At 32.1% G+C, this 21,265-nt stretch overlaps 1 protein-coding gene across 1 annotated transcript in view; it reads left to right on the forward strand.

Moving 5' to 3' along the window:
• The first annotated feature begins 17,027 nt into the window (after positions 1-17,027).
• Positions 17,028-21,265, forward strand: part of LOC110112166 (R3H domain-containing protein 1) — a 33,969-nt gene continuing 29,731 nt past the window's right edge. Inside the window, exon 1 of the mRNA XM_020844276.2 lies at positions 17,028-17,292. Within this exon, the coding sequence (XP_020699935.1) occupies positions 17,151-17,292 (142 nt within the window). The 5' untranslated portion in view covers positions 17,028-17,150. The remainder of the gene's footprint in view (positions 17,293-21,265) is intronic.

Here is a 21,265-nt window from a genome sequence, read left to right on the forward strand (position 1 = left end):
TCCATAACTAACTCCCATAGTTTTAAAGTATGACACATTAACATAATTCCTCTATAATTCGCACAATCTTGTGCATCACCTTTATTCTTAAAAGTAGGAATTAACACACTCATTATCCACTCATCTGACATCTTTTTAGTCTTCAAAACAGTATTAAAAAGGTACATCATCTTGCAAATGTCCTGTGGCTCATCACAACTATATTAAAAAATAGTTGTGTACCATATGTTAAACCTAGTAGATATTTTTATATGGTTATATTGAACTATTTTTAAAAAAATTGGGTTTTGTTCAAAACAATATTTTTTAATTCAATTACCAACGTAGTTTTAATTCTCAATTTAACATTAAGTGCACTTATGTAGGTTGTGAATATATAGTTATCCTTGGTGTATTGCTATATTGGGATTTTGTTGAGTTAGTTAGAAAGTTTATATGTTCTAACTATGTGATTTGGTCCCTAATCCCAAATCTTATTTATGGAATCAGGAGAATTTTGTTATGCTTGGGCTCCTTGGACTTTTGTTTTTCTAAGTCTAAAATATTGTGTACTTGTCAAAGGAGTCATATGATGTGTTGTTTATTATTATCTTATTATATTTATTGATACTTTGTCATTTTGTGGAGAATTAACTACGTACATTGATGACTTCCTTTGGCTATTCTTTAGAAGTTACTTTTAGTTTGAGGAAGTCTATTATTGATGGATTTTTATGAATAAGTTGGGGTGATAAGACTTTTTCAACTATGTTGAATGTGTCATTTGTATATCCTAGGATCACAAGATTTGGTTGTTTTTAAAAACCTAATCAAAGAACTACATGTTTGGGATTGAAATTGCTTGTTTGAGCATGAATTGGTGCAGCCTCGCGAACTTTGTATGATTTTTAAATTTTCATGCATGATATATATTAGAAATTATATTTGAATGTAAAATTAGTGCTATTCTAATTTCTTTTGGGGTTAATCATTCTTGTTCTTAATTTTTATAATTTTCTACTTAAATGAATTTCATTCATATTGAATTAAAGCATGAGTATATAGTATATATGCCTTGGTAGGAAATGATGTATGGCCATGTTGAGTTGGTTGGTTTGTTTTTAAAACAATAGTTTTTTGTTCAATTACCAAAGTTGCTGGAATTCTCAATTTTTAGTTCATTTAACATGAATTGTCATTCGATGTAAGGATAACAACTACCATATTAACACATAATGGGGTTTCTTTGGTTACAAATTTTAACTTGAATTTAAGTAGGATTTCATTTAAACACTATTAAACGACTTTTTTTGCCCTTTGAATCCTGGCATTCTTTGTAGTTCCAATTTAACATTATTTTGTCCTCTATCATATATTTCTTAAATTCTGGTGATTTGGAAGGATCATTGGCAATCTATACAAGATCTTCCAAGTATGCTTACAAGTTTGAACTTGTTATCCTCTTTATTAAGTTAGGAAGAAATACTAATGTGTGGTCATTGTTAGGAGGGTAAATTAGAGGCATCAACAAACCATATCAAGGTGATATTAAAAAATTTGAGAATTTTATGAAAATGTCAAGTTTGATTGTTTTCCCACATAATTATGTGAGCCCTAATACGATCTCTTTAGGTACTCTTTAAATCATGAAAAATTTTCCTTGATAGTAAACCTCAAAGTACTATGGGCAATCTTGGAATATCTCTTAATGGTATTGGGTGGTTGGGTTTGGAAGCACATCTCTTGACCTTGATTAGTGGTGAGTGACATCCTTGTATATACTAGAACTCCTAGGGAACTCATTAAGATCGAAGGACTTTGATACTAATCTTTTCTAAGGATAATTAAATCTTTTTATATAAATTCAAAGTCTTATACTAGGAATGTGTGATTTAGAAGGGCTAAAACTTGAGCAACCATAAGTAATTGGAAAGCGATTTGGAAGTTGAACATGCTAGTATGCAAAAGGAAAATAATTTCTTATAGAGAATAATATTGGAATATCCAAAAAAAAAAGTATTAGAAATTATGATTTAGTAAATAGCTAAAATTCAAGCATCAATAGATCATAGGAATGGAGAAGATCCTCTCACAAGCCATGCTAGGAACCATTGATAACTTGATTTTGATAAAGGGGAAAATCCAAATGCATATGAATAAAAACTTGCAATTCAACACCCACTTTAACGATGGATGCTAAGCTAGAATTTCCTACACTTGCTGTCACGATGGGTCAAGTTACTTGTAAATGTAGATAATTGGTTGAAGGCCTTAGAGACATATTAACTTTTTATGATTTATGATTATACTCCTAGATTATATCTTTTACTTGATTTGAAATGTCATCACATGTGTTGTTGTGGTGTAATAAAGTCAAAACTGTGACTTGTCTTGTAAGACATGACCATAGTTTAAGAAAATTTGAAAGTTTGCTTCCATTCTATAAGTTATAAAGAAGAATGAATTTGATGAAAATAATTGAGATAAAATTTTCATTAAATATTATTATTCATGAGAAATCCAATCTTATCAAGAACTCGATGAATAAAGAAGTATGGTTGTAGTTTAGTTAGAACCTTGATTTGAGTAGTGTTCTTTCAATTTGATTCAACACTCAAGCATTAATTTTTTTGGCCGCATAAATGGATAAACCCAAGTATGGGCTCTCCTTTCTAAATCCTAAAAATATCAACTTACAACTTGGTTGTAATACCCCAAAATAATTATGGAAAATCTTGAAAGATTTTTATTTCCTTTGGGAAGTCTATGTCTCAACCTCAATTGATGAATATGTTCTGAATAAATCTAATCAACTAAAATTAACCAAAAATTAACTTTAAATAAGTCTTTGCTTTCTTGATTTAACGTTTATTAACTATGCTAAGCTTGGTTTAATACTGCTTGACTTGTTTGAGATTTGTAGATTGCTTACTAATGCTAACATATACTGTATTTTGATTTAAATAAATAATTTTTTTTGGAGTCATTATAAGTCAAATTTAAAAATTGTATTATCATATTATTGTGTTTTAATTATAATAAATGTTTTCATAATTTTTTGGCACTTGTGCGAATCCTTAAAAAATTGACTCCTATCGGTACAAGTGGGGATTTTGTAACTGTTAGGCGTCCGTTTTACAAATAAATTTTATTAGTATTTTCTAAATAAAATGAGATAATTTATAAATATTTTTTTTATATTTTTTAAAGACTTAAAATGATTTATATGAAATTTATACTAAAAATTAAATAAATTATATAATTATATTGATTATTATATAATTATTTTATTGAAATATCTTTAGCCATTATCTATAAATTATTAAATCTATTAAACCCTATTCTAATTTTGTTTAATAGAGAGGAAGAGGGTGGGTTTGAGAAGAAAAAGAGAGAGGTGAGGAGAGAGAAAGCATGGTTTGGAGTCCGTAGGATGATTTTCCTCTATTGACTCTATTAGGAGATTTGCTCGTCTCACTGTAAGGAACCTTTACCATATTTTTTATTTCAATAATTTTGTGTTTTCATATTTTTCTGATCAGATTTATATTTTCGTTGCCAAAAAATAAGGATAACTTTGTATTAGTAAAAGTTTTACCGCATAACTTTTCATAAGTGACAGATCTCACAATATGAGCATTTTGACATGAATATATTAAATTTTCACAAGTTAAATTTAAATACATGATTTTTTAAATTAAATGCATAATATACAAAATTGAAATATTTCTCTCTTTTTATACATTTCTGTATTTTGTGTATGATATTGACTTACATTGCATAAAAAAAGATAGCATTTACATGTAAATAAGGAAGATTGGTTGTTAACACTATAATGAATATGGTTGGCTTTTAAAATATAATACCCTGTATAGGAGGGTGGGCCAATGGGCTTTCCTTCAAATAAAAGTTTGGTGGTGTAATCCTAATTATTATCTGTAACTGATTGTCTAAATTACACTGACCAGTAGAGGGTGGCATCTCTTAAATGATTATTGAAAGTCACCTTATGAAAGTAAATGATTAATAGAAATAAATGAAGGATAATATGAGTTTAACATATTGATGACTATGATAGATAACAAATGCAAGAAAATAGCACATTAAAGCTATATGTTCTACCTTGCTTTCATAATTATATTTATGATGATATTTACCTGATAGGACATTAAACTAATTGATAATACATTAAATTGATTGACAAATTAATAGATTTGCATTAATATTAAAATAATATAGCATGCATAACATGCTAGCATATTGTATTGGGTAACTTTATTGATCATATTGATTTTACTATTATTAATTTTTTAGATTTTTATTGTTCATAGTAGTGATGATTGATATTTATTATAATTAAATATACATATTGATTCTTTTGCCTTGCATTGAAAGTAGTGATAGAGTTTTGATTACTTACTAGGCTTTTTAACTCATATGAATTTTAATGATTTCAGATCAAGGAAGAGGTCAGGATCGTGAGAAGTAATATTGATAATGATTTTTAAGCTCTTCTTTAGATTTTGTCTTATTTCTTTTATTATTTTGTAGTTAGGAGCCTGTAATAGTTAGTGATTATAGTGACATCTTAGCTAGTGTAAATGATATTTTAGTGAATAAATAGTAAAAATATTTTGATGTATATAATTTTAGTTGCTTTCACTGGTTCTTTATGATTTATAGAAGCTATGGTAAGCAATTCTTCCAAATTTACTCTTTGGGCGTTACATTAACCAAATTTATGAATTTCCTTATTATATGAAACACAACCCATTTTTAGTGTTGAAAGATTAAAAATATGGAGCATCACAACTTCATTTTAATAATCTTATCAAGAGATATGGAAATCCTATTATTATTTTAAATCAATGTGAATTTTAAGAACTCATCATTCCATTGTAATTTCTTGAAGACTGTTGAAATTCATATTTTATATGTTCTTTTTTAACATCATTGTCATATAAATGTTTTCTATTTTCATCTTTCCATTGATGGAGTTAATTAATATATTTTAATCTTTCTCAGGACTATCTGGTTCTTTTATTACCTTGACGGTGTAGTTGTGATGGTTATTCTCTGCACCTAATGGCATCTCTTTAGCTATTTTGTGGGGATTAGGGCTTTCCATATTAACTATACTCAATATTTGTTGAGATGTTATGCTCCCATTTTCCTTTTCTTTTAGTTCAACATGCATGTCTGAATAGTAAAATAAGCACAATTTTAGATAATTGGTTATCGCCCAGAATACTTGTTGTTATTGCAACTGTAGAATTTAGGCACTTTACTCCTAGATTTTTTTTTTTTTTTTAATTTGGAGCATTCCTTGTCTTAACTTCAAATTTGCAATTTGTTAAAGTACCCATCTGTTGTCATGTGGGATATTACAAGAATATTCAACTAATCTTTTTTCTTACAGAATGAATTCATTTCTTAAGAAGCAGCCTTATGCCTTATTGTGCAATGGAATAGCTTATTTTGGCAAGTCATGATCGATTGTCATTTCTATTTGAGAAATAGATTCAGTAATAGAGGCCACCAATCATATTATTCATTCCTTATATCTGCTTATAAATTTTTGTTCTATTATTTGTTCATCTAAAATCATCACAAGTAGAGCTTTATATTTGGTTTTCAACAAGAATGGATGGACATGTTGCCTATCCCAAGTAATTAATTGGGAGAAAATTAGGGATGATTATGATATTTAGTGTAATATTTTGTTCATCTACTAAAGAATACTATATAGTCCTTTTAGATTCTTGCTCAGGATGTTGATGTCCTATTAGATTATATGCCCTAACATGTACTTATTAAGGCACTTTAATGTTCCCTAATAGTTAATATTTTTTGTTGTAGGGTTATAATTCTGTAAACTATTTATTAAATGAATAAATGAACATTGTAGATCAAATATGAAAATTTAATGAAATTTATATTTATTTACATAAAACTCTTTATGAACATGTTATAGAAATAATAAACAATCAATACAGGATATTGCAATATAAAAAGTTAAATGAAAATTATGTATTTATGAAGATATAAGAATAATAAAGGTATGTAGTTCTATTAATTCATATTTTTCTTTTTATTTTATAATTCATACTTTAAAATACAACAACATTATAATAGTTCATATTTTTTATATTTTATTTTTTAATACTAATAATGTACATTTAATATATATATAGGTAATAAACTATAAAAATATCAATATGAAAGAGTAATAATATTACTATTAGTTATACCTTTTTTGTTTTAAAAAATATGTAGTTTTCAAAAAGTTTAATTTTCTTTGGGAAAATATTAATTTCTAAAATTTTAAAATTGAACGCGTCATTATGAATAATATATCACCTCGGGAGGTGAACATATCATTCCCTAATGGGTTTAAATTATAAAATTTTGAATTCATTCTGATTATCGTAGTCAAACTCGGGAAAGAATCGCGTATGACCCCAGATGGTCAAAATGAAATTTAATTGAGTGTTTGACTAAAATAATCTTGGTAAAGGGATATTAATTTCATATTCAAAATTATGATAATAAAGCAATATATCTTCTCAAAAGAAGAGGATATTGTCTATTATCAACTATTTGAATACGACGATAATGATCGTCATTTTTTTGTATTTTCCAAAGAGAATTAATTAGAGTTTTGAAAATTTTTGAATTTTGAAAAATTAGATCTGGGTTTCTAAATCTCCTACGAGTGCAAGCTCTCGTAGTTAATTACATCATAGGAAACTAGAATTTCCTATGAATACTCTCAATTAAAACAGCGGTAAAAATTTTATTTAGATTTTCAAAGTTCGATGTCAAAGGAGATAAAGGTTGGAATTTTCAAATGGGATTGGATTGAAGTTGAGCACTTATTTCTGGAGTCAAAGGAAGAAATGTAGGAGGTGTTTTGAGATTCTGAATTGCTTCAGAAACACCTCAGTCTATCCTAAGTGTTGGGCTCAAATTTGAATTAAAAGATATTTAAGTTAAATAGTCAATTTTATTAGAAAGTTGGGATTCAATTTTCAGAGGTTGAGGGCTTATACCCTGAGCTTGCCTTAGAACCTAAGTCTAAAGTGGGTACTGAAAATCAATGACCCGAAACTAGCTAATGCAATGCAAATCTGAACTTACCCTGACTTGAATTTGGGAGCCAACTAAACCACCTAGGCACTTTAAAACCATGAGTCTGGTCTTTTAATGTTGAATGGTAGGGATGTTATTTAGATTAAGTTTGAGGAGAATGGGGCCGACATCTAGAGCAGATCCTTAATTGACCCCTTGACTTATATTGGGATTTGATGTCTAAATAAATGCAATTAGAATTTTAGACTCAATTTAATTTATTAATAATGCAATGCATGCTAATTGACTCGATTAAATGCTTAAATTTGAAATGAAAATGTTTTAAAAAAAGGCTTAAAAATAGATTTTATCCTAGAAGAATGCACATATTCCCCTTGGACAGATTTGCACCCTCATAGGCTAGGTGGTCTGCTAAAACCCATAGACGGGGAGGTGCCTAACAAGTGGAAAGAAAATGTAGTAATTATGAAATGAGAACTCCCGGCAGTCCTATGCTTACATCTTAAAACATTAGAGTTTCTATGTTGACTTAAAATTTTTAATTTGATTTAAGTAGAAAATTTTTAATAAGTCCTTAAGAGCCTATAATCGGATTCTAGGCTAAATCAAAATCGGCATAAAGATAAAAAGACTAGAAAAATAAGTAATTCTATATTGCGCAATCAATTAAATAAATCAATTAAATTAACTACTTCAATTGAATGTTTATATGATAAGTGCCACTTATTATTACATACCAAAATTTGCAAAAAAGTAAAGTGTTCGGGCACCACTAACAACAACCCGAATTCTACTCCTAAGACTCAAGTGACTTTTAGAATGAGTCTTCTCGCTATCCACTTCTTCATCCTTCTATAACTCCTTGGATCGTCAGGTCTGAATATCCAAATGAAAAGAAACTCCCCTTTTGGATGGGGTGTTATCTTTCCTTTTTGGATATTTTTAAAATCATCCAAATTTGGAGCTACAAATGAAGAGGGACTCTCCTCTAAGGGATGTCCCTTCCTCTTTGGATTCCAAATTGGATGTTTTAACATCCCATTCTCAAGTCACTTTTAATATTTACAACCATAATATAATCAAATTATATTTGAAAAATAAAATTCTAGACTCAATCCTGCAGGGTTATCCTAATAATAAGCAGTTATATATATAATCCCAAGCAGTTATAATCAATCTCAAGCAGTTAATATTTAAAATTTAAAGTATTCAATTACTCACAACATAAAGTGCAGTAAATAAATAAACAATCACATTAATTCTATGTTAGCAAACAGCATGCAGTAAAAACTCAAAAATCTGACACACAACAGAAAAGTAAACACCGGTCTAACCTAAGACTAGAGTTAGTTGTCCTAGCAAACCATCGAAAGTGTGTGTAAAATACTGTGTGGTTTGGATATGTCCTATAAAGGGCAATTAGTTCAAGTTATTTAAAATTCTGGTTGGTTGAAAGGCTTAGGGAAAAAATTTAAGTTTGTGTTTAAGTTTTAATGAGTTAAAGTTGATTTTAAAATATGTTTTAAAGGGTTATAGGTTACCACCTTTGTTTCTCACCGAGACTATGAAGTTTATTTTACCTTCTTTGGAGCTAATTTAATAGCCTCATAGGCCTAGGTTACCTAGTGGTAACCGATATAATTAAGTGTTTTGATTAATTAAGATTTAAGGGTTGATTAGTTTTTAATTAAAGTTTGTTAATTGTTAGTTTTAAGGTTAATTAGAGATTTCTGGAGTTTTAGAGTGATTTTTAAGTTTTAGTAATTTTTTGGATTATTTTAATTATTTAATTAAGGGATCAAAATTTGACTTTTTAATTAAGCTTGAATTCTAAAATGTTAGTATTTTATTAAAATATTAGACCTTAAGAAGAGTTGTTAGATACTAAGTTTGTTGGATTTGGATATTTTTACATTTAGTTATGTTGGTTTGAAGTTTTGACTTGATTTTGGCTTAAGTTTGATCGATTTGTTGACTTTTTGACTTTGACTAATTTTTTAAGGTTTTAAAATTTTAATAAATACTAGACTTAATTTTGAGTTGAATTCTTTTAAGTTTGGTCAATTTGGATTTTTTTAGAATTAGTTATGATTTTCAAAGTTTGATGCATTTATTAAATTTTTAAAAATTATTTAATTAAAGGGCTTTTTTTTATTTTGTTCCAAATGAACTCCAAACTCATTGAAATCAACTCCAAAGGTCGAGATTGACCTAAGAAATGATTCCCAAGTGTTTGGGAAGTTTCTAGAATTTAATTATTTATAATTAATTAAATTAATTAAATATTGAATTTTAATTAAAATTAAATTAAGTTTAGGTTTGCTATCAAATCAAAATGATTTTATTTTTTATTTATTAAGGTTTGAATTTTGGTCAATTTGAGGTGTTATACACATTTTTTGGATTTAAATTTGGTTTAAAACAATTTTTAGAAGGTTTAAAGTTTAATTAAGGGTTTAAGCTTGAGTAGATTGATTAAGGGGCTTAATGATTTCTAAAACCAGTGAAAATTTTTCTATGGTCTGAGAGTGTCACTAAGTTCAAGTGTTCAAAGTTTTGAGTCAAGATAATGTGTATCCTAATTTCTAAAGGTAATCTAAGTTTTCTAGACAAATGTTCTTTATTATTGTCTTTAATGATGTCACTAGGTTATGCACGTTTGAATCAAAGTTTTGCTAACCCTTGGACAAGCATTAAATGAGCACACACAATAACACAATCAAGTCCTTAAAACTAGGAGAGCCTAGGCTAAGTGATGTGTATTTCCTAAGCATGCAATAGTTAATATAAAACTTGTAATTAAAGACTAGATTAGTGAACAATCAAAATATGATTGTTCATTAATCATCCCCATTAATTCTATTCATTCAAACTCAATCAAGGCTTAAAATTTTAAAGGGATCTCTCAATTTTATGGATTTAAATTCATATAGTTTTAAAACAGATTTTCAAATAGCTCTATATATGTAAATATATAAAGATAAACCTATATATATAAATATATATTTTTTAAAATAAGATAATTAAAAATACTATCAAAATTATTTTAAAATACTAATGAGAGATCCTCTGGTTTTCAAAGTTATTTGAAAATAAATTTATTTTTTTAATAATTCATATAATATTTAATTTTTTAAAAAAATATTTAAACTATAATTTTTTAAATGTTAAATTATTTAAATAAATTTTTATTTTAATTTTCAAAATTATTTGAATTTAATTTAAATTTAATGTTGATAAAAAAACTTAACATTTAAATGTTTTAAATAATTTAAAATATGTTAAATATTTTTAATCTATTTTAATTTTAAATTAAAGAAGTTTAAAATCTAAACAATTTGATATTAAATATTAATTTTTTGGATTTAATTTTTTATTTATTTATTGAAGTTTTAAGTAATTAATTCATTTTAAAATTAATTAAAACCCTTTAATTAACAGGAGGCAGTGGACTGGACACGTGGCATCGGCTGATTCATCCAGCGTAGATGACGACGGTATGGGTAATCATTGGGATTGAGTGCGAGAGGGCCCCACGCGCTTTCTATGTGGCAAAAAATAATAGGGCCACGTAGACGGTGGCAATCAGCTGATGCGGCTCATTTAACCAGTGCGACATAGCGATGAGCCGTTAGATCCAACGCAGATCTAGCGGCTTGGATCAAACCACGCATATGATCTCAATCCAACGGGATCGAACGGTCGATCTTGATCCCATGATTTTGAATGGACGCAAGGATCTCTCCAAACCGTAATCCGTGCGGACAGTGGATACGTGTGGTTGGACAGATAGTAGGATGTCGAGATCGGAGTCATTGATCTTGAGATCAACGGCTCCAAAATTGTACGCCTGTAGCAAACTACCGAGATGCCCTAGAACTCATTTTTTGGCTTATTCTCTCAATCGGATTCACCATTTTACTTAAAATTTTAAACTTGAATTAAGCACTTGAATATAATTAATGGGGACATATTTAAAATATTAAATAAGTGCTTAATAAAATGCTAATTAGCCCTAGGTGTCCTAAGCTAATTAAGATTTTACCCAAATTAATGGTCGGTTGGATCATTTATAGAATTGTTGCATTTGTAGACTATCTACGCTCTATTTTGTAGAAGAATCCTCAAGCTAATGATGCCTGGATAAGCCGTAAATCAGCTTGGATGGATGTTGGCTCAAGGTCATCGGAATATGGTCACCGACAGCCTTCAACTAATGGATCTCGACTTGGAAAATGGAGAAGAGATTTTTGGGTGCTCAAATGACTCAAGTTTTGGATCTGGGAAAGCTTGAGAGGTGAGAAAGCATAAGGATTCGAATGATGCCTTATTAGGGTGTTTTCCCCCTATTGAGAAGTCCTCTTATCAAATGGTCGACCGGGATTCATTAAGGGAGCTCCTAGATGATTGACATATGTCCTTAGGGTGGTTAGGAGCAGAGAATCAAAGGACAAGGGGTACATTCTGTGTAAAGGAATTTGGTCCCCATTTGGACATGTGGAGTGATAGGAGCCTTGTGATCTTGATCTAAGGGTTGTGAAGGGTTCTAGGAAGGTTGTAGAGCCTACTAGAGCTACTGGAAATGCTTGGGTTTGAGGGATTAAGGCTTAAGAGGTCATTTGACCATCTTTGACCTCTCCAAAGCCTTGGTTGGACATTTATTAATTTGTTTTATTATCTTAATGTATTTTACTTGTAATTGTGTGCTTCTAGGATTGCTTTTGTTTCTTATTTTATTGGCAATTTGCATGCTATTTTTATTTTAACATAGATTTCGTTAAGTTCTTTAAGGATTAAAAGCTTTTTGTACTCATAACTTAATTCTAAAATTTTAAGAATTAAATAACATAGAAACATAACGACCTAGGGAACTGTCAGAACCATTCGGGGTCACATGTATAATGTTGAATTTTTCTCTCTCCTTCTAATAAGACACCTCCCCGCCTACGGGTAGAGTCTGAATAATCTGGCCTATGAGGAAGAAGTGCCGGACTTGGGGAGGCGCAATCTTTTTAAAAAAATTATTTTCTATAAGCGTATTTATAAAATCTTATGCATATCTGATTTGGATCTTCCAAACTAGTATGCATTGTATTAAAAATTAATTAAACTAAAATTCTAATTGCATTAGCTCTAGGAGCATTCACCCAACATAAGTCCAAGACCAATTAGGAAACTCTCTAGATGTTGGCCTTAACTTCCAAAAACTAAACCATCCATCTATCTTTCATAAATGATCAGACCACATGGTTTTGAATCGATTAGGTGATTAGCTGGCTCCCCAATCTAGGCCGGGTTAAGTCCAGGTTTTGCACTGCATTAATTAGGACATGGTTTTTAGTGTTATGTGTAAAACACTAAACTCAATTTAGATTTAGGATTCAATGCTACTACATTCAGTCTCGTGGTATGCCTAAATAGTTGGCAAGTTCTCTATTCCTCAGGGACTATAAATCCTACTTATCTGCATCACATAGATGACACCGCTTCTATCTTTCTCTCATGCATGTGTTGATTGCTTGATTTTCTTTTCTCAAGTTTCTTTTGCTTATCTTAGTCCCTCCAGATGTCAGTATGAGCCATGTATGTTGACTAAGCCCTTTGAACCCTTTCTTTCCATTTGAATGGGATTTTTTAGTCTTAGCCCTATGTGCCAATCCCATTTTGGAAAGGATAATATAGGATCCTTAATCAATAGTCCGCTTGGGCTCCGGCCTCGTGTAAACCTCAATAGCAGGAGTCTTCAGAGGCACCTCCTCCTAGGAAAGGGAAGGTAAATAATACATATGGGCCATCATATAAGAGCAAGAAGTCCTAAGTCAGTTTAGCACCATCGTAATAGTTATTCACATATGGTCAGTCAGTAGCATAGCCTAAACCCTTTCGTATGACTCCAGAGAGTGTCAGCAGTATCTATATATATGAGAAGCTTAATAAGGAATACTCATTTAAAAGAGAAAATGTAAAAAATTTTCAAATTCCTTATTAAGAAGAATATCTTAATATTCCTAACAAACAGTAGAGTGGAGGAAGAGGGGTAGATGGATCACCCACTCTATTGCCCTTCCTAGACACATCGAGCATGTTATAGAAAACTAATATGTATTTAAAGACAGAGTTGAGAGGCTCATGGCTAGTGGGAAGATACACCTTCAGAACAGTGACTTTGTGCAGTCCCATTGCAAGACTACTCAGATTGCTCAGATGATTTCGTGTTCCAGTCTAGTAACAGGCAAAGTGATAGTCAAAGTAGTGGCAGTAGATCACCTCGTGGTTCCTAAGAAGAGTGACAGCTAGCACTTTCTTGGAAGACAAAGAAGATAATCAAGCAAGTAATTCAAATTTTAGAGGTAGTTAAGAGGAGGCCTTTCCAAGCCAAGTCGACAGTTGCAACCCCAATGACTTTGTTAGTACCCTTTTCTTTTTCTTCTTCTATTATAGTACATACTGAGCATATTTCTTAATCTTTTCTATATAATAAGAAAATATGTAAAAGAGAAAAGATTGTTGTAACTTTAAAGGGTAAGATGGGACCCTTTCCAGTACTTATGTTGAATAATGTTTTTCTCCCTTAGTGATATTGAAATAATAAAGAAGATGATTCTAGATACTTCTGCTCTTATGTTCCATCTACTTCTATTTTTACTTCTCTTAGCACTTGATCTTTTCGTGTACTTCATATTTCTTATAATATTAATGGTTCTATATGTGAAGACAAGTCTAAGTGTGATGAAGAACCTGTGTTCACTATTCTAGATGGTGATTATTATATGAATTCAGGAGATGAATTCAAAAACCCACTCTAGTTACTCTCCTTAGAGCCAACACAAGCCATCACTACTAAACCAAATGAATCTCTCATTGAGGATGACTCAATATAGGAAGTTTATTTGTGTTCAGAAAAAAGTCCATCAACTTATGTGGCTAAAAATACAAAAAATAAAAATATTATAACCTAGCAGGATGATCGCATTCCTTCCTCCCAAGAGTAGTCTAAGGAGAAAGGAAAAGGCCCTCAGCTGGAGGTTGATTATAATGTATTAGCTCACTTAAGAAAAATTTCTTCCCTTCTTAGCATCTATGATGCTTTAATGTTGTATCCTGACTTGAGAGAGACCTGATAAAAGCACTGCTTGAGCCAGAGTCCTATCAAGATTTCTTTACTTTCAAGTCTATTGAAGATGCATGTCATTTAAGAGAGATATCATGCATCACCTTTTTAAATCATGATCTTCTCTTAGGGAATTCTAAGAACAATCATCCCTTATATTTCATAGCTAAAGTTAATGGTTATGAGTTGAATAGGGTCCTCATTGACTAGGGAGCTTCAGTTAACATCCTTAGCTATGAAACTTTTAATGGCCTCTCCCTAGATCATTTGAAGCTTACCTTCGACAAGATCATGTTGAAAGGCTTCAATGACCAAGGCCAGCGCCCTCTAGGGTCTATAACTCTGCCTTTAAAGTTTGGAAAATTCCTAACTGAGATAAAATTTTATGTGATCGAAGCTCATACTTCATACAAGGCTCTCTTAGAAAATCCTTGACTTCGTGAGTATGGAATGATGCCCTATACCTTGCACCAATGTATGAAGTATTCCATTCTTGGGGATACTCATCCTTTTTTAATGCATGAGGTCTCTATTTACGATAATGTTGAGCATTACATGCCTTGGAAGACTCATATACCTCTCCCTGCCCAGTCACTAGTGATACCTGCTAGTGTTGCATAGGGTCCTACAAAGTCACCTACACAGGATCCTATGCAATCACTAGTACAGGGTCCATCATAGGTTGGTATTGAGGTAGGTTTTTCCACTATATATCCTGATAGATCTCCTTCCCAGTTTATAGTTAGGCATGATGTTCCCCTAGTAAAGGTAAGGGAGGACGACATAAAGATAGAGGTAGAGTGTCAGCTCGCCCTCCGAGAAACTTTAACACTCGAATTCCTCCTCCCCCGCACTTGTCCACTTCTTCTTTAGTTATTGAGAAAGACCTGGATGATGTTGAGAACAAGGTCCTTGATGCTCCATGAGAGTTCAGAGATGACACCACTTCTATCATGGATGAACTGTGTGAGGTAAACTTGGGAACTGAATAATATCATATACACCATTTTTTATAGTGCCTTACTATCTGATTTAGAGGCTCAAAAATACATCAAGCTACTATCAGAGTTTAAACACTAATTTGCTTGAAATTACACTGAGATGCTTGGTCTAAACCCAGAAGTAGCATTCCATAAGTTGGCTATTAAGCCTGATGTAATCCCTGTTAAACAATATCGTCATAGGATGAGGTTGGAGATTGAACAACAGGTGATCACTGAAACTAAGAAGCTCATAAAAGTTAGATTTATTCATGAAGAGAAGTATCTTAATTGGCTTGCCAATTTTGTTCTAGTCCAGAATAAGAGCGGATAGATTCTTGTCTGCATTGACGTTCGTGATTTAAATAAGGCATGTCCTAAGGACGATTTTCCTCTTCATATCATCGAGCTTATGGTGGATATAGCTTTATCCCATAGCATATTCTCCTTCATGGATGATTCATCTGGTTACAATAAGATAAAGATGACCCATGAAGATGAAAAATTTACTGTATTATGCATACCAATAGGTATGTTTTTTTCTAAGGTAATGTTCTTCGGTCTCAAGAATATCGAGGCCACCTACCAACATACTATGACTATTATCTTCGATGAGATGATACACGAGCAAGTTAAATTCTATGTGGATGATCACATTCGAGATCTATGAATCGTTTTTTAACGTCTACACAAGTATGATTTAAAAATGAATCCATTGAAATGCGCATTTGAAGTTAGTGCAGAAAAGTTCATAGGGTTTATAGTTTGCTATCGTGGCATTGAAATTAATCCTTCCATGATCAAAGTCATAGTGGACTTGAAACCCCATAAGAGTCTTACTCAGTTGAGATCTTTTTAAGGTAAGCTCGCTTTCTTGCAGAGATTTGTCTCCAATATTTATGGTAGATGTCATCCCTTTACCGCTCTAGTGAAAAAGGATACTTGTTTTTTTTTGCTACTATAGGGTGATCTATTGTATACTCATTGTTCATCTTTTAAATTTTTCCTCTATTGCTAAGCCGCTGGATGTTTTTTTTTTTGTTCGGGGTTTCATCTGGTTGGGCCGTTTCTATTTTATTTTGTGGCCCTTTCTTTATTTTTGTAATTTTGGAAATTTTCCTTCAATGGAGGGTCCTCAATTTAGGTTATCGGATTGTGTTCTTCTAGTGTGAAATTTTAGCAGGAAGGCGTCGTTTTTTTCGAGTCCTATGAGCTTTTGCTTTTTTTTTTAAATATTTTGTTTTTGTCCTTTTTTGAAGTTGTTCCTTCAATCTTAGCTCATAGTTGTTTTTTATTTTCCTTCCTTCCCCTATGGAGATTTCTATATATATTTTTTTATATATAAATGAAAGAGAAGAAATATCCTATAATTAAAAAAAAAAAAGAAAAAGAAAAGGGCGTTCGGAGATACAGGAGAAATTATTAGGTACGGAGTGCGGACGGGAGAACCGTCTGCACACTAGTATAAAACAGTGTTCGGTACCGTTCGGTACCACTCGGTACCGCTGGGTACCGCTCGGTACTCTGTGTCTGTGCAGACGGTTTTCACCCCGTCTGCACTCCGCACCTAATAATTTTTCGAGATACAGAGCCATCCAGACCGTTGAGTGGAACAATTATTGAGCTCTGCCGTGCATCATAGCCGTTCTGCCGGGCAACAAAGAAATAGACGGCCCTGATCTACAGATCGTGATTTCCCTCTAAAAGTTGCCGGCCAGCGCTATCCGGTTTTGCGGTCAGGCAAGTAAAAAATAATAGATTAACAAAAATCATACACGTGGACGGCTGAGATTATTAATAATTGCTTCTTTGATTTTTTATTTTAATGAATAAAGGAAGGTCCGTCGTCGCCCTCACGGAGCCAGACAGAGAGAGAAAGTGACAAGAGGGATCTGGATTCAGGAATCATTTTGCGCTCTTCTTCCTCTATTTCATTATCCTCTCTCTCTGTAGAAGGTCAAAAAAGTAACAGAAAAAGCTTTAAAACGATGGAGTCTACGCCGAGCTTTTTATCCTGTATACCGGCACACGATATCGGTCGCGCAATGGGGGAGGAGGGTAGGGAAACGTTTTCTCAGGTCGACCCTTTTCTCGTTGAGGCTCTTGATAACCCTCGTCATCGTCTTACCGGTTTGTTCTTTTCCACTCCTTTCAATGATTTTGTTTTGCTATCGGTTGCTTTTTTGGGCAATTAGGGTTTCTTTCGTGGCCTGTTTATTGTTTCTACTGTCAACCTTGTTTAAGTTTTTTTTTAATATGTAATATTTATGTATAAAGGCTTCATTTTGTTGAACTCGTTACCCAAGTATTGTACCCGGGGAAGCATTTGTCAAGTTAGCCGTTGCATATGAATGCGATTACTTGATTTCGATGGACATCTATTTGGTTCTGAAGGTAAGATTCTGGTTGTGTTGATGTGAGGATTGGAAACCAGGCCTGAAGTTGATTTCATTGTTGTCTTTATTACTTTTTGTTTTACTTCTGTTGAGATTTTCAGTTGCAAATCTTTAATGGACTTATGTTTTTTTTTTTAAAAAAAAAGAACTTTAGTTAATCTTCATTGTTAATGATTTTTTCCTTACCCTTGACGTGACGGCTGTTATACTGGTCTGACTTTAGAACTTTGTGATAAAATCAATGCTTTAAATTCAATGCAAAAGGTGGCCGTTCTTTAAATCTATTAGAAATAAATTAGACTTTGGAAGTATTGTGGTCTGAGAACATCGTTTTCTGATCAACCCCAGCTTGAAGCTGCAAGAAAATATGTCAGCTTATAAAATAGAAAGGTAACATGGATAAGATATACCAGAGAAGTCCTTCTGTGGAGATAGACTGTGTGGATTGCAGCCATCTAAGGTGGTATTATGCATTATAGTCTACGGGATCATGGAAGATATGAGAGGATGCTGGTCTTGGATTAGCTATGGAGTCTTTATGGGCCCCATATAAGTGTCTTCATGCAATTATTAAGGCGTTGAAAATTTCATGCATTTCAAGTTTTTGATAATAACTATATAGAGCTTGGGAGAGCTATGATAGTGAAGATATGGGATGATTTTCATATTTAAATTACTTGGTTGACTCAATTTCATACATCACCTATGGTAAACATCAAAATCAATTTTCTTGTAGTTTATTTGTACTTCATCCTCTATCATCTACTTAGTGATGAAAAGTATGAGTAAAAAAAAACTAATAACTATTCTATGGCATTTGAAGGATTTGTTTGGCTCTATGTGGAATTATGTTGCCATGTCTTATCAACAATTTGAATAGGGGGAATTGAAATTTAATCTATTCATAGAGATAGGAATTATGCATATGATGCAATTTTTTGAAGCCTGATAAGATAAATTTAATATCATGGAAAGTTAAATTTTTCTCAAGTGAGACTTGAGATATAAATGATGTGTTGAGCTTGAGCTGGCTGTTGCATTTGAATTCAAGGAGTGCCAATTTGTGCTTAGCTCACTAGAGAAACTTAATTTCAAGCTTGTCGGTGTAATCATGTTCAATTAATAACTTATCAAACACAACATGACATCAACAATAGTAGGATCGATGTGGAGGAGGGATAGAAAGTAGAGAGCATTGGGAAAAGTACTAAAAGTGGTAATGCTAATTGAGGTAAATCCATCGATTGTCATGATGGTACATTGGAAACAATAACATTGGGGATGGGGTGAAAGAGGATGATGAGTAGTGGAAACTAATTTTCATTTAAATATTGACCTTTATGTTGGGGCAACATTGGCAATCATAGTACGAAAAGAGTTTGGTCGGGGACTAATTTATCCCTAAAAAGGTGCCAGATAGCACCATGTGTTATGCTATGTTTATGTTCATTAAATATGTATTTCTGTCATATTGTTTTATGTGATAAGGACATATTATTCCTTTCAATAAGTATTTTAGTCTTTAAATATGAGCCTTTAGTATTAAGGGTAATTGTTGATTTGATTATGAAATATTGTTGTGCGACTGCTATCATATTTATTACCCTCTCTCTTTCTCAAATCTCTCTCTGATATACCCATTTTCCCTGTCTTTTATTTTTCTGTAGTCTTCCTCTCCATTCACTCACACAACCTTTCAAACTTTCTTGCCACTCTTTATTGAGCCATGCCAAATAGAAGGCCACAAATATGATTCAATTGCATTGGATCTCCATTATTTGGTATTGTATAATCAAAGCTTGATGAAGAGATTTATCTAGATCATGAAACATGCGCACCACATTTTAATGTTGCCTAATCATCTCTTGGTTGCGATACATTCTTAGTTTTGCTCACCTCTTCTACTTGCTTGGCAAAAATTTACCAAAAAGTAGTACATATTTCAATCTCCCGGCGAAGATACAAATATGTATGTTATCAAGAATCATAAAATATTTGGTAGCGAAAGGAAGTATGATGGGGGAAATTCTTTAGGATAGAAAAAAATTCTTAGGATTCTTTTCATAAAATTATGTCTTACAAGATTTATAAATCTTATACAAATCATAACATCACAAGAAATACGAACAAACATTAATTTTATTCGAGTAAATGGCTTCTTGCATGCCTCTAACTACCCAACCACTTCTAATATCTATCCAATGGATGCCCAATGTTATATCCAAATCAATACCCTCCTGCAATCAAGATTTACACAAACACCTTTCACAATACTACATAGAAGCACATTTTGGAATTGTAATGTAAGAAAATGCATGAAACATACATGCTTGATGCTGCAGTTGATGCATAGGAAATAAAGATCAAGCAGGAGTACAGGCAATGTGAGAATTGATGCAATAAAATAATCATACATTGTAATGTACATGATAAGTTGACACATAATGATGTGCTAAATTACGAAAAGCCATACCCAAACAAATTTGACAGGCAATTTGAGGTTTCCAATAGCTCTCACACGAGTGGAGGTGAGATATAGAGCTTCACATGTAGCAACCTCAAGTTGTTTTTCGCTATAAAGACACTTGATTTGAACTCTTTGTTGGAAAAACCTAAGAGACATGACACATAGGAAAATAGGTTTAAACACCACAAAAAATCCTAAAATAAAAAATATTTTAAATAAAATGAGCCAAATAAATCTCTTCAAAATAATACTCATAACAAATTCTCCCATTATTTCCTCAAACTCATACCAGCCGTCTTAAATTAGCATCACCTTTAAAGGCACTTCCTCATTGATGTAAAGACATTGACTGAATGATGCCTCATTTAAAGGAACAATATGGATGAATCAATTCCTATTTATGTCTGATAATAACACTTTACAACTCATATTATGATGACATGCATGCATTCTCGCCTCATCTTTAAGTTACTTATCATAGATCACATGTATATTGATTAATCTTCTCCTAAATGTTCTTATATATCTGATAGGAAATACTTGTAGATCTCAAATTTTTCCTATCAATCTTTGTAAAATAGCGAGATTTCTCCACAAAAATTCACACAAAACCACAAAATTCGTAGATAATTTGTATTATTTCATGAAAAGGAAGCGGAAAAATACCAAGATACAATTGATCCTCTATTCGAGAGGAGGATCGATCTCTCCCAATCTCTAGACGCTGCTAGAGCCCAAAGGAAAACCTAAATATAGGAGATCTCAAATTTCAGCCAAATTCAAGATGTCCTAGCCCTAGGAAAACAAACTATTTAATGTATACAATTAAAAAAAAATCTCTAAACAATCCCTATAATCAATTTCGCTCCTAAACTTTCTCAAAAAAACTTTCTAAATTGCTCTACATTGCTCTACGCATCTGATCAGGTGTACAGGAGGCGGAAGGTTTCCGCCTCTGTTAGCGCCTGGGCCGGTCCCGTGTGGACCGGTTGGACCGATCCTTCCAAACCAATGGAATGATCTAACAATACTCTCTTCTCAAAGATCCACATTGTCTGCAAGGTGGAAAGATGATACCCTCCTCCATTCCTTCTTCGTCACAAATGGTAAGAACCTAAAGAGTTTGTTCCTTACACCTGTGCTCCGGCGTATATCTCTCGTTGCATCTGAAACAGATCCTTTGCCATCTTCTCCTATAATTATGTTTTTGTGAGCTTCTTGAACTTTTCCCCAGGTCTTC

Source organism: Dendrobium catenatum, unplaced genomic scaffold, assembly GCF_001605985.2.
Source record: "Dendrobium catenatum unplaced genomic scaffold, ASM160598v2 original_scaffold_163275, whole genome shotgun sequence".
In the NCBI taxonomy this organism is placed as follows: Eukaryota; Viridiplantae; Streptophyta; class Magnoliopsida; order Asparagales; family Orchidaceae; genus Dendrobium; species Dendrobium catenatum.